The sequence below is a fragment of the Leishmania martiniquensis genome, chromosome 4 (genome assembly GCF_017916325.1).
Source record: "Leishmania martiniquensis isolate LSCM1 chromosome 4, whole genome shotgun sequence".
Taxonomy (NCBI): domain Eukaryota; phylum Euglenozoa; class Kinetoplastea; order Trypanosomatida; family Trypanosomatidae; genus Leishmania; species Leishmania martiniquensis.
This window is the reverse complement of record NC_090139.1, coordinates 119,304-141,308: the sequence shown is the minus strand read 5'-3', so window position 1 is coordinate 141,308 and position 22,005 is coordinate 119,304. Positions and strand designations below refer to the sequence as shown.

Sequence of the window (22,005 nt, the reverse complement as noted above, 5' to 3'; positions counted from 1 at the left end):
TCTGCCTCGACTGGGTGCACCGAGTGTCGTGCGCGCCTATCTGCCTGTGCGTGTGTGCATCGACTGCGCATGCCCCTGCGCCTGTGTGTGTGTGTGTGTCTGTGTAGGCACGCGCCGCTGCTTTTTTAATCGCCGCACACCTCCCTCGCCCCGCCCTCCATCCCTTCTCTCTCAGCATCGGATTTCCCCGCCACAGACCGTCCGGCGCCGATGGGGTGCCATTGCGAAAGGGTAACAGAGAACGACGCCTCAGCGGAGCAGCGAAGGACACGCGGCGCCGGGGAAGGATGAAAGGGGCCTCTAAGCGCACCCCTTGCACAAGCGCGCCTTGTGCAGCAGTAATGATAGGGAAGAGAGACGCGCTCGTCGTATGCGTGCGAGTGTCTTTGCGTCGTTGGGCGTCCATGTGTTGGGGAGGAAAGGGGGGGTAAGAGGCAGTCTCCCTCCCCCCTCCCCCTCCTCATGGACTCAGGCGTGTACACGTATATATATATATATATGTGTGTGTGTGTGCGGCTTCTTCTGCTCACTCGCTCGCTCCGCTCCGTCGTCGGCTACCATCGCCCGTGCCTCCTCCCTCCCCCTCCCTCACCCCCTCTTTCTCGCCCACGCACACGTGTTCGCTGCGGTAGTGCCTCTTAACACTAACGCTCCTCCCCCCTCTTATCCTCCCCTGTCCGCCGCATTCGTGTGTCGTGTCGGCCTAGAGGCTTCCTGAGTGACGCCTCCGTCTGTGTACGCCCCTCCCCCTCACCCTCTCTCCACCCACGGCGTCTCCCTCTCCCTCACGACCCACACGGCGTTCGCTTCCCGCGCTGTGCCATGGCCGTGAAAAGCGGCGCAGATGTTTTCGTCCGCGCCGTTCTTAAGATTTTTTCTCCTCGCGCCTTGCTTTGCCCTTCTCTCTCGCACGGGCGGTGTGCTCCCCTCCCCCCTTGTCCTCCATCCCGCAGCCACCCCTCTCTGTGTGACGTCTTCGCAGGAGGAGGTGCGTGCGAGAGGAGGAAGAGGAGGAGGAGGAGGGGGCGGTGAGTCAAGTCAGCCCACCAAAAGGGAGACCATATTTCGATGAACGGAAGAGGGAGGGTGGAGACAGCGGCGCGGCCACTGCTCCCCCCTCTCTTTCTCCATCCGTAAGTCCCTCTCTGTGCTTCCACACCCACCCCACTCCTTCACCTCCCCTCCACGCAAGTGTCACGGCGTTCTCACCTGTGCCCCCCTCCTCCTCCTCTCTCTCTCTTCGCCCAGGACGCGCGCAAGTGTATTGTTCGTGGCGAGAAGGAGAGAGAGAGACGCACACACACACACACACGCACGCACCGACCGCCATCGACCACGTCGGTGAGGTGGCGGGCAGCACTGTCGGACGTACAGGGTGGGGGGAAGGGAGGGAGAAGAAGAGGGGCCGAGTGCAGGCCCTCCTCTCCTGGATGGAGTACGACGGCGCGTACGACCGCGAGAGCAGCGCGGAGGAGCTTACGCAGTCGCCGGGAAGTGAGCACGCGGCCTCCTCCGCCTCCGCCTTGCCCGAGTCGTCGTCGTTGGCCGACTCGGCCAGGCTGTCTGTTCGAATACTCACCACACCTCAGCTCGCGCAGTGGGTCCGTGTGCACAACCAGATGGACGTCGGCTGTTTCACCAACACCGTCTGGACGGTGAGCAGCGCTAAACACGGCAACGGTGTTCGCCACTTGATACGCTACCACGACCTCAACAACTTCTGGCAGTCAGACGGGGTACTGCCGCACGTGATCCGCATTCAGCTCGGTCAGCTTACTCCGGTTGAGGCCATGGCGGTGTACGTGAATAGCGCCGTGGATCAGAGCTACTCCCCGCGGGTGATTCGGGTGAAGGCGGGCACGCATAATGGAGACATGACGGAGGTTGCCAAGGTGGACATCGGCGCTGGTCAGGAGTGCGGCTGGGTGCTGATAAAGCTGGGCGAGATCGCAGGGGACGACGACGACGACGGTCTCGGAGTGGGCGGTGTCGTGAGCGGGGGAGCGGGTGCGATGAAGGCACAGCGCCATCGCCAAGCAGTGCGTCCCCGCCACCACGACGGCGGCGCACCAGGAGGAGACCCCTTGGGGGCCGCCTCGTCGTCCTTGTCGCCTATACCATATAGTGAAGTAGCCGCAGCGCTGGGACACAGCATCCACGCGACCCCTTTCCCCGCCCCGCTTCCTCCCCAGCCGCCTTCCTCCGTCGCAGGTGCGCACGCGCCCGCCTCCATGCCGATCATCGCACACAGCACCAGCAATGCGGCGGACCGTTGGCTGTGGTGCACATCGATCGACATTTATATCTGCGAAAATCAGTTCAACGGGCGCGACTGCCACCTGCGCGGTATTCGGCTCTTGGGACCCCGATACGAGGAGCAGGAGCGAGTGAGCAACGCTGACGTGCCGGACATATTGGGGGCATGCGCGACCGGTGCGAGGTGATAGAGGGTTGGACGGCGCGGCAGATGAACTGCAGCTGCGATAGAGACGATGCTGACGGGTAAGGGAGAGAGGGGGGGCGGGTGAGGAAAGCGGCCACCAAAAATGAAGTCCACCACAACAATGGGAAAGACGGCGCTGTGGCGGTGCGCACACGCAAGACGCGCCTTCTCTGACGGTGTTGCCCTTCCCTTGAAGGAGGCGCGTGCAGGACTGTCTAGCGGCCTACGCTGCGGCACCTGTCGTCCCTCTTGCCTTTCTCCCCTCACGCGTCGCGCAAGGCGCCGTGCTCTCGTATTGCTCCCCGCGATGCGACGGGAAAAAAAGCACAGGAGAGGAGAACGTGATCCACAGAAGAGCGACTGCACACATAGATCGGTGCGCCTTGTCGTTCATCCTCTATGCATACCTCCTGGCACACACACACACACGCATCCTCCTCCGATAACCTCTTCCCTCCCTCTCCCCCCTTGTCGCTCTCTTCTCCACACCACCTCATGGCAGAGACGCACAAAACTATCGCTGGTGCACGCACGAACCTCTCGCGCTTCCGGTGCTCTCCGCCGCACGCTATCTATCTCCTCCTTCCCAACCGCTCCTCATCTTTGGCTTGTAGTGTGTGGTGTGCCGATGTACATGGGTGCGCAGGCGCCGCGTTGACGGATCTGCCTCTCTGTCCCTGTCGATCGTTTCAGTAACCCTCCATGTAGAGAGAGGGAGAGGTAATTTACTGCTCCAAGGCTCCTGTGAGTAGCTCGAGTGTCGGCCCGCGCGCGCGCGCACCGTCGAGCACTCCACACGGCTTCACAAGCGCCATCATCGCCTCCGCTAAAGGGGCCAGGCGCCGTCCGAAAGAAAAAAAAGAGGGAACATATGCCCACACAAACACACACACATATATATATGTATCACAGCAAGCGTCGAGATGGGCGTCCCCCCCCTCCCTCCCCATCCTTGCTGCGGCGCTTCGCCGTCGTCAGCGCACGCCCCTTGCTTGCCGTCCTGCTACTTGTGTGCACGGTCACCTTGCCCACATTTGCGTTCGTCTACACGACTACGCCAACCGATGCTCAGCTGCCTGCCACCTACGCGGCAACACATCCCGACACACCACTACAGGGGTTGCAGGATGCGTGCAACCAGCAAGGTGCTGGAGTATCGGATCGCATGCTCATGACGGTGCGCGGCGACGTGACGACGATGCTCGAGAGCGCGGCCAAGGGCGGCGTCGTCTACTTGGGTGGATACTACGACCCCGCCTCGGACGCTTGGAGGTGGTGGGACGGACTTTTCAGCAGCTACGTGTTCGCCCTCGGTCCTCAGGGCACACTGGTGGCGAGCCAGCCCCCTGGCTGGGCAACGGACTACCCGAAGCTCACCACAGACGGCTCTGTGGGTGCCCTCCGCTACGTGGCCTTTGACGGGTCGCGAGGGGGGTGGACAAACGTGGCTGGCACGGCGGCGCTGAACGGTGTTGCCTGCGAGTCGCGCGACCAGATCGTCTCGGTGAAGAAGCCGTTTCCTTGGTGGGCCATTCTCATCATCGTACTCGCGGTAGTCGCTGTGATGATCACCATTGCATTCTGCCTCTGCTGCTCCAAGAAGAAGCTCCATGACGACGATGAAAACACGGAGCTTGCCTCCCATAGCGCCTCTTTTACCAGCCGTCGGTCAAGCTTGGGCCACCTCGCCACCTCCTCCCTCACGACGAGTCGTACGAGTGGCACCAGCGGCAGTGGCACCAGCGGTACCGAGTCGTGCGAAGCCGACCAGAGTAGCTCTGTGGCCTCTAGCAGTCGCGGAGCCCGTCACTCGAGCGGCTAGTTTGCGTCCGGCAGCACCCGCTTTCGTCCCGGCTCTCGACGATCCCAGTGGCCCTCCGCTACGATGGAGCAAGGATCGAGCAGCACGCCTTGGCACGCATCCTTCCCTTCCTCCTCGAGGCGTTCACCAGATCCGCTGCCACCGCAGACCACCGCCACCCCTCTCCACTTCTCTTGCGGTACGCACACGGGCGATATTGTCGGGAGGGAGCGGTAGAAGAGGGCCGTCAGGGATCCTCTTCGCGTCCACGCTCGTGCGTGTCTGATAGCGCGTGCGCTTGCGGATGCCGCTCCCTCCCTGCCTCCCCTTATCCCCACCACTTCACAAAAAGGGGGAGGGGAGAGCGATGGTGCGACAGACCGATGGATTTCTCCCTTCCCCTCTTCCCTAGACCCAAACACTTTCCTGCCTGGGATCGCATCCGTCCTTCTCTCCCGCTCCCTATCGCTGTCCCTCCTCCCACCCTCTGTTTTTAGTGGCGCGTGTCTCGTCACTCCCACACACCCTCCCCACCCCCGGTCCTCTTCCTTGGCTTCCCCTTCGCAGGCGTCCATGTGTATACACTGTAGGTGCAAGTCTTTGTATGTGCATCCCCCTCTCTCTCCCTCTCTTGCTGTGTGTGTGTGTGTATGCGTGCGTCCTCCCAGCGTTCCTCTTTTCTGCGTGGGCGTGCCTCTATCTGTCTGTGTCCATGCGCAGGTGTCTCTCTTCCTTTGCCCCTTCTCGACGAGAGACGTCGACGCCCCTTCACTCCATCCCCCTTCAACGACTTCCCCATCACAACAACAAAGGGGGCGCATTGAAGTCCGCTCTGCGCCCTCTGGAAAGGTCCAGGAGCTCTCCCCTCTTCCCCACCACCACCACCACAACCCCCACTTGTGCTCCCTCCCCTGCCAATGGCGAGGCCAGGGCGATGCATCGCTGTGAATGGCGGCGTTGCGTCGGGAGAGTCGTGTGGCAGAGCGGAGCGGAGCCTTTCTGTGTGTGTGTGTGCGCGCGCCTCCCTCGGCCTCTCCTATTCTTTCGTTCAATCACCGCTCAGTGAAGGGCGGAGCATTTCATGAAGTGGTGAACCGCGCCAAGGAATTGTGAAGCAAAGCTGCAGAACGGCACGCTGCGTGACAGGAGCTGTGCATGAAAGGTGGAGAGGAAGAGGGGGGTGTCGTGGTCCTGGGGGCGCATGGAAGCTTCTCGCTGTCTTCCCCCACCCTCACCCCCTGCTTCTCTCTTGGTCGCTGCCGCCTTCATCCATCGTTTGGGCGAGTCACTTGAAATGGTGTTGGGCGTCACGCACCCGAACACCGGCGCGCTGCGTACAGGCGGCCGCCCACCACCACCACACACACACACCTCCATCCCTCAGCCAGCTCCCTTCGCTCCTCACTCCTGCTCCACCCCAGCAGCAGCAGCCGACCCTTTTTCGGTGCGCTGCTATCTTCCTCGCTCTCGCTCTCTGTGCCTCGCAGATCCTTCGGTTACTCTCGCACCGCAACCAACGCCCTGACCGACTCTGAAGCTCATCAAGAAGCAAGCGACAGCAGGCGAACCCAAACGAGGGCCGTGCCCGGTGCTCCCCTCCCCCCCTCTCTCCTCCCAAATGCGCCCTCAGCCTCTCCGGCGCTCCGGCTCGCTGCCGTCCACGATGGCGGCGCTCGCCTCCTTTGTGATATGCCTCGCTTCCAGCATTGCGTCCGCTGGCGTGTTCCTTGCGCCCAGCGACTCAAAGGTCCCTTTCTCTGGCTTCGACCAGCTCCAGGCGCTGTGCACAGCGGTGCAAGCCGGCAGCACCCCGGTCTCTGTCTACACCGACGCCATGACGAGCATTGTGGAGAACCTCATGCGTGAAAAGAAGGTGGCCGAGGCATACGTGAGTGCGTACCTGAACGCCGACAGGCAGTGGCTCTGGTTCGTCTACGAGGGCAGCCAAGCAACCACAATGCTGGTGGACAGCCGCCGATGGGCCAGCGGTAACCCGACAGGGCCGCACACGACCTACAGGTACGCGGCCTACAGCACCACGGACGGGGGTCTCATCAGCAGCGCCGGCTACGACACCTACCCGGTCGTCTGCAGCTCTGAGAAGAAGGTTGAGGACAGCCCACCCAAGAGGTTCCCTTGGTGGGGTACTCTCATCGTGGTGCTTGCGGTGGTCGTCGCCCTCGTGGGTGGCATCGTTGGCTGCTGCTGTTGGCGGAAGAAGAGGCGCAGCAACACAGAGGACGAGGACAGCGAGTGCTCGTTTCGCAACGACTCCTTCGATAACGGTGGCAGCGCCGGCACGAGCAGTCGCAAGTCCGACGGCAGCGCATCCTCCTTCGCGGGGGAGAGTCAGCGCGATGGCTCGCCTCCTGGAGTCGTGGCGTAACGGACTCCTCCACCGGTGGCAGCTACAGTGGAGGGTAATGTAAAGAGGCAGAGGGGGTGGGGCAGAACGAAGAGGACGCGGTGCTGCTGGCAGTGGCGGAAGTTTCGAGTGGGGGATGGGGGGGCCATCAGGATCTTTGCTCTCCGCTTCCCTGGCGGAGTCGCTGTTCCCTCGTCCACGTCCCTCGCACCCCACTCGTAGTGGTGGTAAAAGCAGCACATGCGCGCTCGGGCACCCCACTCACCCTCGCCCACACAGCCTGTGCTGCTTTCTCTTCCCCCCTCCCTCCCCCCTTCCTTCCTCCCTCACTCCCGTCTTTTCTCACCACCTTTGGAGTTGATGTCGTTTTTCTGCACACACACACATACACACGCTTACAGAGGCGTGGGCAAAGCGGCCTGTCTGTGGCTGTGGATGTGACTGTGTGTATGTGTGTGTGTGTGTGCACATGTGAACACATATTCTTTCTGGCTCATGCGTGTCAAGGGCGTCCCTCACGCCTTTTTTGGGCGCGGATTGTTCTTGCTTGCTTGTTTGGGGTTGAGTTGGGGGAGGGGACGCTGCGCAAAGAGTGAGAGGGGATGTGGTGAACGGGTGGTCGGTGACGGAGAAAGGGGAAAGGGGTGAGGGCTGCAAACCTCAGCACACACACACACACGAAACACACGTTGGCGAGGCTTTTAGTGTTTGTGTGTGACAATGTAAGCGGCCCCCCGCATCCTTTCCTCGCTTCTCTGTCTCTCTCTCCTTAGCTTTGGTCCACATCGCCTCACCAACTCCGTGGTACGCAGCCCACACACACACACCTTCTCTGCCTCTCTTCCCCATCGAACCTCCCGCACCGACATGTGCTCTGCCTGTGTATAATCTTTAGGTCGGGCCTCGTCAAGTGATTGCACCCGTGCCACGCCTTTGCATGTCAGAGTGTCTGTATGTGTGTTACTAATGGTCTCAAGTGGCCCTCATTTTTTTTTCTTTGCCTCTCCCCCCGCCCCTCTCCCCTTCTGTCCACAGCGCTGTGTGGGGGGGAGGGGGAGGGATGGAGAGGGTCAGGGCCCCCATGTGACTCACTCGTTGTCATTGGTTTTCGTGTAGGAGGCACCTGTGCGTGCCGTTTCATTGGCTCCCTTTCCTCTTTACCTCCTCATTCTAGCTTCTCCTTGCGACCCCCACCCGCCCCCACTGAACGCACACCTACCCACCCCGCTCACCCGCCATGTGGTCGACGCGCCAAGAGGAAGCGTATGCTGCGTGTGGCCCATACGCGTGCGAGTGTTCCTGTGCTTACCACACGAGGGGAATAGGAGCGCGTAATGCAGTCTGTCTTACGGTAGCGCCTTTTCGAAGGCGTTTCCTCTGCTCCTCACCCCATGGACACACACACACACGCACGCACGGGCAACCCTCGCAGAAACGGACGGAGGGAGGAATGTGTGTGTGTATCCGCGTCTCTGTGCATGCCTCCTTGTGAGCTTGTGCTCGCGCGCGCAAGGTGTCCTAGCACTGGCACACAGGCCTTCCTCTCTCCTCTACCGCTTGCCAGCGCGCCTCGCTGGATGGAGTTGGACGAAGCAGCGCCTTTTCTGTCGTCCACCCGTATGGTGTGGGTAATACGCCGTCTTCTATCTCCTGTGCACCTCCTCTGTCCTTCTTTGCCCTGCATCACCTCTCACTGGATACCCTTTCACACACACACACAGAACATTGGTCTCCGACAGAGGCCGAGGTACGCTCGTGTAGAAGAGAGGACGTGGCGCTCATCATTGCCGCAACTCCTGCTCCCCCCTAACCCTCCGCTTTCTCGCGCACAAGCCCATCTCTCTCTCTCCACTCCGCACCACTTCGTCTTTGACGCCGTCCGCTTGCTCGCACAGGCACACGCACCACAGCGCGCACTTCTTTTCGCCAACGCGGGAGGGAAGCGTGATGTGAGCAACGCCGCCACTGGTCGTAGGCCGCAGCACAGCACCTCGCCTCGCCGCATGTGCTGTGCCTATGGTATCCCTCTTAGCTCTCTCTGTCCACGCCGACATCATCACCTTTGTCACGGACAGCGTCACCGTCACTCCCAGCGGAGGGTCCAGCGTGAGCATGTTGGCCGCGGCGTGCTCGGCAGAGAAGAGCGGCGCTGGGCCGGTGTCTCTCCCAGCAACGAGAGATGCATCAGCCCTGTACACGGCAATGAGTAGCAAAGGCTTTAAAGAGGTGTATGTGTCGGCGATGTACACGGCCGTCGAGTATGGGAGCCTTTGGATGTGGCAATCCATCGACAGCCTCATCGTGCTGTCACAAAGCTGGGCGCCCGGCTATCCCAAGGGCGATGAGGCTGTGAAGTACGCCGTGTACAGCAGCGACCTCGGCGGCTTGGTGAACGTGGACGGCACAAGGCCGCTCGCGGTCGGCTGCAGTTACGACAACAGCCCACCTCCCGACTCGGGGACAGGCGACAAGAAAGATTTTCCGTGGTGGTCCATCCTCCTCATTGTACTGGGAGTTGCCCTTGGCGTCGGCATCGGCGTCACTTGCTACTGCTGCTACTGCTGCAAAAAGGAGCGGGACAGCGTCGATGTCTTGACCGATCGTGCGCCAGTTAAGGGGGAGGCGTCAGTGCGAACCACAGGCTCGCACGAGGAGCGCAGTGCCCGCGCCACCGCTGCCAGAAGTGGCAGTAGTCACAGCGACAGTGAGAGCGACGCCGTGTCTAGCACCAGCCGCTCCTTTTCTCAGCAGTCGCACAAGACTTCTGTCACCGAGGGCGCGCCGAACGCAAAAGGTGGCGTGCACGAGTGAGGCAAACGCGAAGGCCTGGGCGAGGGGCGCCCCGCCAGAAGAGGGGGAGGGGCGCCGCCCGCGCCCACCCCCGGCCCCACACAACAGCCCCGCAGCCCGCCAGCACCGCCAGCACAAACCGACAGAAGATCTGCTGAGGAGCCCGCGCGAAGCTGCGCAGGCGTGCGAACACGTGCGCGCATGTTGCCCGTGCCGGTTCATGCACCCCCACGCACTCCCGCGGCCGCCCCTCCCCACACACAGAGCCGCCCACACACTGCCTCATCAGTCATCGTCGGATCACCTCCATTCATGCACTTATTGCAGCCACATGTGTGTCTGGGCGTGTGTCGTCTTCCCCCTCGCGACGCCACGTGCTCAGAAGAGGGGCCCTGAGGCAAGCGCGGCGCACGCGAGCACATGGCGCGTGCGCACTTCGTTTGTGTAAGAGTGTGCGTGTGGCCGCGGGGGCGGTCGCATGCGCGAAGTGCCGCCCTACACCCACCCACTGCCTCGGGGGCGCCTCGCGCTTTCCTTCTTGGGTGCGCGTGTGTGCGCATATTCTTTGCTGGTTTTTGAATCGCCTTAAGCGACTAATCCTCGTGTCGATTGTGCATGTACAGCAGACGCGTGTGCGCGGATAGCGCAAGTGGGAAGCAGCGGTGGTGGTGGCGAGTGCGTTACCTTCTCCTCCTTCGCCCTTCACTGCTGTTTCACAGTTGCTTCTTCAATAGCGAATCTGGTCCCTCTCCGTCGTCTTGATCTCCACCTCTCCCTCCCTCCCCCCCCCCTTTTTTTTCACCTGAAGAAAGGAGGGGGCTCCGCGTGCGTGCGTGTGTGTGTGTGTGTGTCCTGAGGGCGGATCGTGTCGCTCCTTCGCGGGCGCCCCCGTACCCCTCGGTGATTCCCCCCCTACCTCGGCCTTGTCGATGTTGCCACTGCTCCCGCGCATGGCTGGACAGCTTTCTTGATGGTGTAGCCATTCGCTGGCTCTGGTGGGCCGGCGCGGTCCATGGAAGAGGGGGGAGGAGGGAAGGGGACTGAGGGATAGCGCGGGTGAGCAGCAAAGAGAAAGAGCGCTTGGCGTCTTGCCCTCTTCGATGCATATCCCTCGGCCGCTGGCTGCCGAGGAAGAATCGGCAGACGCCCCCCTCCGCCCTCCCCGCGTCTGCTGCATCGCATTCGCATGGGGGACCGCCGTCTACCCCACACGCGCCCGACGCCTCCTTTTCTTTGCGGCTTTGCGGATAGGAAGAGGAAAGGGGGGGCGGCGTCTTTGGCGCGCTGCGTTTCTTTCCCCCGCCCTCCATCTCTACAAACGTCTGGCGCGCGCCTCCGCCGCACACGCCCACCCCTCCCCCACCCATTCCTCCTTTTCTCACCGTTGCCAGCGCGCATTGCTTCTCTCTTCGTCGTGAGGGGATGGGGGAGGGACCTGTGACGGAGCTAAATGCGGCGCCGACGGCGTCCGTCTTGAGCCTCCTCGCCTTTTCCCCAATGTGCACACCCCTCTTTTCCCCCTCTCCCATGCTTTCCCCATTTTTGCACACCACCCCCTGTCGCTCCGCGGGCCCCCACCCTCATGGCAGGATGCTGTCTCCTCATTCCCCCTCCCCTTGTGTTTTCTACTCGCTCTCTGCCCTCCCCCCCGCCCATGCCGAACTCCTCCTGCTCGGGAAAGCATCCAGCACCCACGACATGGCGAGGCCAGGACGACGCATCGCTGCGAATGGCGGCGCTGCGTCGGAAGAGTCGTGTGGCAGTGCGCGCTCTGGCGCCCCACCCGTATTGCACATAATGGGCACTTGGGAAAAGGCAAAAAAAATCCCCTTCACCACCACCAAACGCCCACCCGTCTCTCTTACGCGTGGGGGCGCGCGGCCATACAACCGCCACCCCCCTCCCCTGGGCCGGGGAGGCCGCGCCGCATGCCGACATCCCGGCGCCGGCCCCCCCCCTTTACGCGCCTCAAAAAACGCCGCAAGGGGACAGGCACCAAGCAACACCCCTCCGCGTAGAGAAAAAACCCGCCCAGCAATGGCGCCAATTCCCCCACACAACCCCGCGCCCCTTTTCCCGCCCAGAAGGGCCAAACACGCGCGCGCCGCGACCCGGCCCCCGGCCAGAGCGGGCCGGCCGACCCGCCTCGGCACCCCGCCACGCGGATGAACCGAACGCACCCACCCGCAGCCCGGCCCGGCACCACCGCAAAAGCAAGCCGCCGAGCGCCCCACCACAGGCATTTTACGATACCAACACGCAAAAGCGCCCCCGTATGGCGATGGGTGGGGCCGCGCACCGGCCCCCAAAACGCAGGCGACCCCCCGGCGGCACCAGCCAGACCCGGGCCACGAGGACGCCCGCCGGTGATGAGCAATTGGGGGCCCCCACGCTTTTATTTGTCGAAAAGGCGGCCAGGATGGCCCCTGGCGAGAGAACGCCCCATTCTGGCACCAAAGAGACCCCTAACGGCAGCCCTGCGACAGAGCACCCCCAAACCGCACCACCACCGCCACCCGCGGCCGCGCAACGCGTTAAGCCCCAACCCACGCAGACGCAGCCCCATTACCCCTTCCATGGCATGGCGGGCTTGGGGGGAGAGGCAATGCGCCGTCACACGTCAAACGGGCATTGAGCTGAAGCAGCCGCCACCACCACCCCAACTCGCACAGCACGCCGCCGCGGATAGTTCACACACAAAGGCGGTCGCCAATGCCAGGCTTCTTCGCAGTTTGCCTGCCCACAGGGTGCAATTTATCCCCAATTAAACACGCACAGAACCCCCTTTTGGCACGCCCACCACCACCACCCAATCTGTGCAGTGGCCCCCCGGCCGCCACCGGCCCACCTTCGCGCTACCCACCCCAGCCCCCCCATTCTCTTTTATTTGCACCCCCCTCCCCACCCCGATGGGTTTGTGAGCGCCTTTGGCGGGTGCGCCTCCTTGATCTTTTTTCTGCCCCCTGGGGCGCCCTTGGCTATGCGGTTTTGCCGTCGTTTGGGGGGGCCCACCCGCAGCCCCCCCAACGCGCCCCAGCCCCACAAGCACCTTTCCTTGGGCGACGGCCGAGGGCTGCGTATGCCATTTTCTTTTACATCAGCCGCATGATGGCAGATCGAGCGGTTTAACGCCAGGGGCAAACTTTCTTTATAGAACCATATGTTTCCAGCGCCGGCCCCTTTCCCCAGGGCGATCACCCCAAGCCCCCCGGAAGAAACGACCGCGCCCCCCCCAGCACCCTAAACCCACGAAGGCAAAAGGTTTCCCGGACGCGCCGGGCGCCTTTGTGTGGGTTAGGCCCCGCCAAACACCCACCCACCAAACCAAGGTTTCCACCATCAAAACCGGCGGGTTCTTGTTCTTCCAAACGACACGTTGCCAGGCGCGCCGCCCCACGCCCCCTCCCCACCGACCCCGGGCCATAAAAAAGACACGCGGCGCGCCCAAAGCAGGACGCGCACAACAAAACGCGCCGCCCGCCGGCGTGCCGCCTCCGGTGGGTGCTCCTTCGTGGCCCCCTCCCCGTCGGTCCGCCACGCGGGGCAATTTTTTTTTTTTTTGCTTCGACACGCCGCAGGCACGAAAACCCCACCCGGCCACCCCGAAGCGGCGAAAAGGGCCGCCCATGACCAGGGCTTTCCCCCCAGCTGTAGAACCAACACGGCGAACGAGAACGAACCGGCCTGCCCCCGTTCTGTGTTCCTAACCGCCCGCCCAGCAGCAAGAAAAGTACCCGGGGGGCTTTTCGCCGGTAAGGGGTCGGGTGCCGAAGACCATGCGCTATAAAGTGTCATGCGGGGCCCCACGTCTGGGAACTTTAAGGCGGCTGCTGGGCATACCTTTGCGCTTTGGTTTGGCGTTGCATGCGCGGCGGAAATCCTTCTTAGGCCTTTCTTTGGCTGCCCGCTGCTTGAAGGCACCGCGCCAGGCAGGGCCACGGGATTCGCCTGGGCGTTGTCCAAAGCAAAAGCCTTAGGCACGACCCACGGCTGGGCACTTTGCCGGCTTTCATTTTTTCGAGCATCTTCCCCCAAGTGCCTCATGCGCTTTTTTCGTTTCCATATGCGTGTCTTTTGCGGGCCCTTCGCCCGCTGTCCCCTTGGTTTTGCGGGTGTTTCCTGGCGTTGTGTGGGGGCGCCCTGGGCTTTTGGGGGCCCCGCCACTGGTGTTTTCTGGCTGCGGGGTGCCGGGGGGTGCCCCCCCTGGCCGGCGGGGCCGGCCAGCCGGCAAAAAGAAAAGCCGCGCCCGCCCCGCGGCCGCCGCCGTTTTCCCAGCGCCCGGGGGGCCCGAAGCCCGGGGCGCGGGGACACCCTCGCCACCACCCCGAGGCAGCGAAACGGCACAAGAGCGCCCCGAAAACGAAGGGCGGGGTGCACGAGCGGGGCAAACGCGCCGGCCTCGGCGAGGTGCGCCCCGCCAGCGCAGGGGAGGGGGGCTCCCAGGACGAGGGCCGGCGTGCTCGTGATCACTTTTGCGCTGGGGGGGGGGGGTTGTTTTTGTCCTGGCCCTGTGTGGGCTCGGGCGCGCTCCTTCCCTCTGTGGGGTGTTGGCTGGGGGCGGGGGGTTTTTCGGCGTGGGGCGTCGGGGTCCCTCCTGCGGGGGCCGCCGGGGCCGGGCGGGCCGGGGGGTTCTTTTCGCCAACCCCGCTTCTGATTCCTAAGACCTGGCAAAAAAGCTTCTTAACTTTTTCCCCGCGATCTGCTCCTTTGTGGGTGTGTGGGGGGTGCTTTTTGGGGGCGTGTTGTTCTTATGGGGTTTTTCGGGGGCCGTTTTGCGGCGGTGTTTGGGCCCCCCCCTTTGGCCGCGACCCCCCGGAGCCACTGGCCCGAGGCCCTTCGGCGACGAAACAAGCCACCGCATGTTCTGAGGGAGAGGGCGGGGCGGGGTTTTCTGTTTGGAAGGCAAAGTGCGGTCCCAGGCTCCCGCCGTGTTTGGGGTGCTGGGTGGGGCGCCAAATTGCTTTCAGGGAAATCCCCCTCTTTTCTTTTTGGCGGGCGCGACCTTTAAATTTCCCTTCATTTCCAGGCGGGTGAAAAAGCCGCTTTGCGCATGAGGAAATCGCCTTGACATTAAAGGTGTTCAAGAACACCCCCCCCCCATCTCCTTACCTTTGTTTTCCAAATTCAGGAGGCCAGGTTTTGTGCCGGTGTCACGAGCATTTTTCAGGCCTTGGTAGCCGGAAAATACGCTTCAACCGCGGCGGGTGAATTCTGGGGATCCTTTTCTTGGCTGCGAGGCCAGGGGGCGTCTGCCGTACAAAGTGGTCGACCCTATCATTAAAAAATGTTCATGTTTCTCTTTTGCCGGGGGCTCCGTCTTTCTAAATGCGTAAAAAAGACGATGGCCCCGCTCCCATGCGCCGAGGGAAGACTTGGGCCTCTTCTTCTGATCTTGGCGCGCGGCGTTTTGTACGGCAGAACTGCGCAAGTGGGGTCGCCGGCTACGGTTTCGCGCTTTGTTAGCGGGGGGGTGGTCTCTTCGGGGTGCGCCCCGTCGGCGGCGTGGCTGTCCGCTTTGTTTTTTGCCACGGGGGGGCGCCGGGGCCGGGCTTTGGGCCGCGCCGGCGCCAGAAAATTGGGCCTGGATATTCCATGCCCAAACGCCCTTACTTTTGCTCGAAATAATGCTCCCCATTCGAACTGCCCACGGCCGGGGGCGGGGCAGGGGCTTTTTTCTCCTCTCAGCCGCCCTTTCCCGCGGCTCTAAAGGGGCTTTGGGGGCGCCTGCCCCGTGGGATTTCTTTCGCTCTCAGCGGGAAAAACGGGGGTCTTCACCGGCGCGGCCGCCGCCACGCTTAGGCGAAATGCGCCCTGGCGCTTGGGGCCCAAGGGTTTGCATTTGCCGTTTCCTACTTTCTGCTTGTGGTGTGCGTTTGCTGCGGTGAGTACATTTTTTTAGGCTTTTCCGGCTGATCAGCTTGCGCCCAGTCGGCGTGTGGCTTCCCCGCTCTGTTGGGGGGCGGGCGCGCCGGCCCCCCCCCCTTTACGCGCCTCTAAAAAAAAACGCCGCAAGGGGACAGGCACCAAGCAACACCCCTCCGCGTAGAGAAAAAACCCGCCCAGCAATGGCGCCAATTCCCCCACACAACCCCGCGCCCCTTTTCCCGCCCAGAAGGGCCAAACACGCGCGCGCCGCGACCCGGCCCCCGGCCAGAGCGGGCCGGCCGACCCGCCTCGGCACCCCGCCACGCGGATGAACCGAACGCACCCACCCGCAGCCCGGCCCGGCACCACCGCAAAAGCAAGCCGCCGAGCGCCCCACCACAGGCATTTTACGATACCAACACGCAAAAGCGCCCCCGTATGGCGATGGGTGGGGCCGCGCACCGGCCCCCAAAACGCAGGCGACCCCCCGGCGGCACCAGCCAGACCCGGGCCACGAGGACGCCCGCCGGTGATGAGCAATTGGGGGCCCCCACGCTTTTATTTGTCGAAAAGGCGGCCAGGATGGCCCCTGGCGAGAGAACGCCCCATTCTGGCACCAAAAGAGACCCCTAACGGCAGCCCTGCGACAGAGCACCCCCCAAACCGCACCACCACCGCCACCCGCGGCCGCGCAACGCGTTAAGCCCCAACCCACGCAGACGCAGCCCCATTACCCCTTCCATGGCATGGCGGGCTTGGGGGGGAGAGGCAATGCGCCGTCACACGTCAAACGGGCATTGAGCTGAAGCAGCCGCCACCACCACCCCAACTCGCACAGCACGCCGCCGCGGATAGTTCACACACAAAGGCGGTCGCCAATGCCAGGCTTCTTCGCAGTTTGCCTGCCCACAGGGTGCAATTTATCCCCAATTAAACACGCACAGAACCCCCTTTTGGCACGCCCACCACCACCACCCAATCTGTGCAGTGGCCCCCCCCGGCCGCCACCGGCCCACCTTCGCGCTACCCACCCCAGCCCCCCCATTCTCTTTTATTTGCACCCCCCTCCCCACCCCGATGGGTTTGTGAGCGCCTTTGGCGGGTGCGCCTCCTTGATCTTTTTTCTGCCCCCTGGGGCGCCCTTGGCTATGCGGTTTTGCCGTCGTTTGGGGGGGCCCACCCGCAGCCCCCCCAACGCGCCCCAGCCCCACAAGCACCTTTCCTTGGGCGACGGCCGAGGGCTGCGTATGCCATTTTCTTTTACATCAGCCGCATGATGGCAGATCGAGCGGTTTAACGCCAGGGGCAAACTTTCTTTATAGAACCATATGTTTCCAGCGCCGGCCCCTTTCCCCAGGGCGATCACCCCAAGCCCCCCGGAAGAAACGACCGCGCCCCCCCCAGCACCCTAAACCCACGAAGGCAAAAGGTTTCCCGGACGCGCCGGGCGCCTTTGTGTGGGTTAGGCCCCGCCAAACACCCACCCACCAAACCAAGGTTTCCACCATCAAAACCGGCGGGTTCTTGTTCTTCCAAACGACACGTTGCCAGGCGCGCCGCCCCACGCCCCCCTCCCCCACCGACCCCCGGGCCATAAAAAAAGACACGCGGCGCGCCCAAAGCAGGACGCGCACAACAAAACGCGCCGCCCGCCGGCGTGCCGCCTCCGGTGGGTGCTCCTTCGTGGCCCCCTCCCCGTCGGTCCGCCACGCGGGGCAATTTTTTTTTTTTTTGCTTCGACACGCCGCAGGCACGAAAACCCCACCCGGCCACCCCGAAGCGGCGAAAAGGGCCGCCCATGACCAGGGCTTTCCCCCCAGCTGTAGAACCAACACGGCGAACGAGAACGAACCGGCCTGCCCCCGTTCTGTGTTCCTAACCGCCCGCCCAGCAGCAAGAAAAGTACCCGGGGGGCTTTTCGCCGGTAAGGGGTCGGGTGCCGAAGACCATGCGCTATAAAGTGTCATGCGGGGCCCCACGTCTGGGAACTTTAAGGCGGCTGCTGGGCATACCTTTGCGCTTTGGTTTGGCGTTGCATGCGCGGCGGAAATCCTTCTTAGGCCTTTCTTTGGCTGCCCGCTGCTTGAAGGCACCGCGCCAGGCAGGGCCACGGGATTCGCCTGGGCGTTGTCCAAAGCAAAAGCCTTAGGCACGACCCACGGCTGGGCACTTTGCCGGCTTTCATTTTTTCGAGCATCTTCCCCCAAGTGCCTCATGCGCTTTTTTCGTTTCCATATGCGTGTCTTTTGCGGGCCCTTCGCCCGCTGTCCCCTTGGTTTTGCGGGTGTTTCCTGGCGTTGTGTGGGGGCGCCCTGGGCTTTTGGGGGCCCCGCCACTGGTGTTTTCTGGCTGCGGGGTGCCGGGGGGTGCCCCCCCTGGCCGGCGGGGCCGGCCAGCCGGCAAAAAGAAAAGCCGCGCCCGCCCCGCGGCCGCCGCCGTTTTCCCAGCGCCCGGGGGGCCCGAAGCCCGGGGGCGCGGGGGACACCCCTCGCCACCACCCCCGAGGCAGCGAAACGGCACAAGAGCGCCCCGAAAACGAAGGGCGGGGTGCACGAGCGGGGCAAACGCGCCGGCCTCGGCGAGGTGCGCCCCGCCAGCGCAGGGGAGGGGGGCTCCCAGGACGAGGGCCGGCGTGCTCGTGATCACTTTTGCGCTGGGGGGGGGGGGTTGTTTTTGTCCTGGCCCTGTGTGGGCTCGGGCGCGCTCCTTCCCTCTGTGGGGTGTTGGCTGGGGGCGGGGGGTTTTTCGGCGTGGGGCGTCGGGGTCCCTCCTGCGGGGGCCGCCGGGGCCGGGCGGGCCGGGGGGTTCTTTTCGCCAACCCCGCTTCTGATTCCTAAGACCTGGCAAAAAAGCTTCTTAACTTTTTCCCCGCGATCTGCTCCTTTGTGGGTGTGTGGGGGGTGCTTTTTGGGGGCGTGTTGTTCTTATGGGGGTTTTTCGGGGGCCGTTTTGCGGCGGTGTTTGGGCCCCCCCCTTTGGCCGCGACCCCCCGGAGCCACTGGCCCGAGGCCCTTCGGCGACGAAACAAGCCACCGCATGTTCTGAGGGAGAGGGCGGGGCGGGGTTTTCTGTTTGGAAGGCAAAGTGCGGTCCCAGGCTCCCGCCGTGTTTGGGGTGCTGGGTGGGGCGCCAAATTGCTTTCAGGGAAATCCCCCTCTTTTCTTTTTGGCGGGCGCGACCTTTAAATTTCCCTTCATTTCCAGGCGGGTGAAAAAGCCGCTTTGCGCATGAGGAAATCGCCTTGACATTAAAGGTGTTCAAGAACACCCCCCCCCCATCTCCTTACCTTTGTTTTCCAAATTCAGGAGGCCAGGTTTTGTGCCGGTGTCACGAGCATTTTTCAGGCCTTGGTAGCCGGAAAATACGCTTCAACCGCGGCGGGTGAATTCTGGGGATCCTTTTCTTGGCTGCGAGGCCAGGGGGCGTCTGCCGTACAAAGTGGTCGACCCTATCATTAAAAAATGTTCATGTTTCTCTTTTGCCGGGGGCTCCGTCTTTCTAAATGCGTAAAAAAGACGATGGCCCCGCTCCCATGCGCCGGGGGAAGACTTGGGCCTCTTCTTCTGATCTTGGCGCGCGGCGTTTTGTACGGCAGAACTGCGCAAGTGGGGTCGCCGGCTACGGTTTCGCGCTTTGTTAGCGGGGGGGTGGTCTCTTCGGGGTGCGCCCCGTCGGCGGCGTGGCTGTCCGCTTTGTTTTTTGCCACGGGGGGGCGCCGGGGCCGGGCTTTGGGCCGCGCCGGCGCCAGAAAATTGGGCCTGGATATTCCATGCCCAAACGCCCTTACTTTTGCTCGAAATAATGCTCCCCATTCGAACTGCCCACGGCCGGGGGCGGGGCAGGGGCTTTTTTCTCCTCTCAGCCGCCCTTTCCCGCGGCTCTAAAGGGGCTTTGGGGGCGCCTGCCCCGTGGGATTTCTTTCGCTCTCAGCGGGAAAAACGGGGGTCTTCACCGGCGCGGCCGCCGCCACGCTTAGGCGAAATGCGCCCTGGCGCTTGGGGCCCAAGGGTTTGCATTTGCCGTTTCCTACTTTCTGCTTGTGGTGTGCGTTTGCTGCGGTGAGTACATTTTTTTAGGCTTTTCCGGCTGATCAGCTTGCGCCCAGTCGGCGTGTGGCTTCCCCGCTCTGTTGGGGGGCGGGCGCGCCGGCCCCCCCCCCTTTACGCGCCTCAAAAAACGCCGCAAGGGGACAGGCACCAAGCAACACCCCTCCGCGTAGAGAAAAAACCCGCCCAGCAATGGCGCCAATTCCCCCACACAACCCCGCGCCCCTTTTCCCGCCCAGAAGGGCCAAACACGCGCGCGCCGCGACCCGGCCCCCGGCCAGAGCGGGCCGGCCGACCCGCCTCGGCACCCCGCCACGCGGATGAACCGAACGCACCCACCCGCAGCCCGGCCCGGCACCACCGCAAAAGCAAGCCGCCGAGCGCCCCACCACAGGCATTTTACGATACCAACACGCAAAAGCGCCCCCGTATGGCGATGGGTGGGGCCGCGCACCGGCCCCCAAAACGCAGGCGACCCCCCGGCGGCACCAGCCAGACCCGGGCCACGAGGACGCCCGCCGGTGATGAGCAATTGGGGGCCCCCAGGGGGCGCGCGGTTCCGGGCCCCGTTTCCCGTGGGCGTGGGCGGCCTTGGCTTCCCGGTGAGGTTTGGGGGGTGCCCGCGGCGTTCTTTTCGCCGGTTCTTGGGTGTTTGCGCTGGGGCGGTTGTCTGAGCCGGGTGGGTTGGGGGTGGGGGTTGGCTGTGGCGTCGGCGAATGGTGGGGCCGGGCGGAGGGGTGGCGGCGGCGCGCCGCGCGGGTGGCGTTCCATGAAAGGGGTCGCCGCCGTGAAAGATGCGCGTGCGGGCCCGGACGGCGTTGCGGTGCGCCGGGCGTTGTTTGCGTTTTTTTTTATGTTTTACGAGCGGGTTGGGGGGTGCGGCGCGTTCCGGCGCGCGCTGGCCGGGGTGGGAGTGGCACCGCGTGCCGGGCTGTTGGCCCTACAGGGCGGCCCGGCGCACCAACGAACGTGACAACCAAAACGTGAATCGCCGCCGCACCTCGGTGCGCTGATGTGCGTCCCCCCATCGCCACCTCACCCCCTCAAGCGGTGGCGCCGTCTGCTTCTTTGTCCAGCATCAGGAGATCCTCCGTCATGGCTGGGTCGAAGACGACGGGGAAGAACGGACCGCTGACACGCGCGCCGGCGCGGAAGCGGGTGGTGTGCGGCAGCAGCGGACCGTCCTGCGCTGCATACGTTTCTTCGCCCATGTAATGCACGCAACAGCACCGCGCCGCGTCAAGGGAGCGGTTGCCATGGGTCGCGAAGAGCGTCTTGGGGTGAATCAGCAGCGCCTCGCCCCGGCGCAGATCCACCGTGACAGGTGGCGTGTCGGCGAGCATCTCCTGTTCGTCATCGGTGGTGATGTCCCAAATTGTGTTCAGCTGCTGCGCCTCGCTCTGCGAGGGATCGTACGGCACCGGTGGCAGCAGTTCGCCCTCGCGCCAGCGGTGGCTGCCAGGAATCAGACAAGGTGCACCGCGGTCCTGGTTGAGGGTGTCGAGCGCGACTATGATGCTCACATGGTTCACCGGTGTAATGTGCTGCCAACGCACGTAGTTCTGCTGCCACGGCACACACGGGCCCGTGCGCGCCTCTTTCATGAAGACCTCGTCATACCAGAGTCGCACGAGGCGGTTGCCGAGCGCCTGCGACGCGGCGACGGTCAGCGTTGGCAGGTACACGAGGTCGTGCATCCCCCAAGCGCACCGCCACTGACCCTGGCAGTAGAAGAGTGGGCCGCCGGTCAGGTCGGCCAGCGATGTGGCATAGAGATGCTCCGACTTGGGGTGGTGCTCCACGTTGTTGGCGAGCTGGTTCACCTCGTCCGCGAGAATGTCTACCTGTGGCGGGTCTAGCACTGGCCGCGGTAGCTTAGCGTACCCCAACTGATGGTATTGCTGAAGCACCTGCAGCGGCACCACAAACTGTCTGTACTCGTCAACGTCGGGCAACGTCCCGTACAAGCACCCGAGCGCGCCAGCGCAGTCTTTGAGATCGTGAGGCAGCTGGCCGCGCAAGTACTTGAGCACATACGACTTGTACCGTCGGGGCGCAGTCAGAGGTGTGCGGCCCGGCAGCGCCGCCGCGGGCAACACGAGTCGCATGACAGTAGGCAAGGTTGCCCGGTGCGCTGTCCCTCTCTTGAGGCTACTGGGTGGATGTCAGGGCGGATAACAAACTACCCCCCCATCCACCTACACTATCGATACAGGAGGAAGAGGGGGGTGGGGAGATGCCCGATGGCGCGCGCTATGGGAGCGATAACTGCGAGCTGTTTCGCTTCAATGAAACCCTTTCGCTCTGTGTGAGTCACTTCGCACCACACACACCCAACCCCGCAACAGAAAGAGAGAGAGGCGGAGGCGGGAGTGTGGATACATGGGAGAGGAATGCACATGCACCAGCAGCAGCGTCACCACTTGAGAGCGAAGTGATGGGGTGGGAAAGAGAAGCCTTACCGCGGGATGTCGCCTACATGCGCACACAGACACTCCATACGGACGAGAGGGATGCACCAAACGCAGAGGACCGTTGTGCAGTTTCTTGCGTTCAGCAGGATTGACGGCCAAAGGCCGGGTGGTGGTGGTGGTGGTGCAGTAGCAGCGAAACTCATAGGCACAGGTCACACAGCCACAGCCATACCAATGCGTGCCACGGGGTGTGCCTCTTGAGCGTTGTGCCGCGCTACGTT

The 22,005-nt window shown here is 63.4% G+C and overlaps 5 protein-coding genes across 5 annotated transcripts; 4 read left to right on the top strand and 1 right to left on the bottom strand.

Moving 5' to 3' along the window:
* Positions 1–1,430: 1,430 nt before the first annotated feature.
* LSCM1_07430 (uncharacterized protein) lies at positions 1,431–2,444 on the top strand (the record flags this gene model as incomplete). The annotated part of the gene is made up of 1 exon (XM_067324800.1): positions 1,431–2,444. One exon carries the CDS (start codon positions 1,431–1,433, stop codon positions 2,442–2,444), a length of 1,014 nt encoding a protein of 337 aa, XP_067181407.1.
* A 900-nt stretch (positions 2,445–3,344) lies between these two features.
* Positions 3,345–4,265, top strand: LSCM1_07429 (uncharacterized protein; the record flags this gene model as incomplete). The annotated part of the gene is made up of 1 exon (XM_067324799.1): positions 3,345–4,265. The coding sequence occupies one exon, from the start codon at positions 3,345–3,347 to the stop codon at positions 4,263–4,265; it is 921 nt and encodes a 306-aa protein (XP_067181406.1).
* Positions 4,266–5,862: 1,597 nt separating this feature from the next.
* LSCM1_07428 (uncharacterized protein) lies at positions 5,863–6,630 on the top strand (the record flags this gene model as incomplete). The annotated part of the gene is made up of 1 exon (XM_067324798.1): positions 5,863–6,630. One exon carries the CDS (start codon positions 5,863–5,865, stop codon positions 6,628–6,630), a length of 768 nt encoding a protein of 255 aa, XP_067181405.1.
* A 1,995-nt stretch (positions 6,631–8,625) lies between these two features.
* LSCM1_07427 (uncharacterized protein) lies at positions 8,626–9,420 on the top strand (the record flags this gene model as incomplete). Its single annotated transcript, XM_067324797.1, has 1 exon — positions 8,626–9,420. One exon carries the CDS (start codon positions 8,626–8,628, stop codon positions 9,418–9,420), a length of 795 nt encoding a protein of 264 aa, XP_067181404.1.
* A 10,933-nt stretch (positions 9,421–20,353) lies between these two features.
* On the bottom strand, positions 20,354–21,418 carry LSCM1_07426 (uncharacterized protein; the record flags this gene model as incomplete). Its single annotated transcript, XM_067324796.1, has 1 exon — positions 20,354–21,418. The coding sequence occupies one exon, from the start codon at positions 21,416–21,418 to the stop codon at positions 20,354–20,356; it is 1,065 nt and encodes a 354-aa protein (XP_067181403.1).
* Positions 21,419–22,005: the final 587 nt, after the last annotated feature.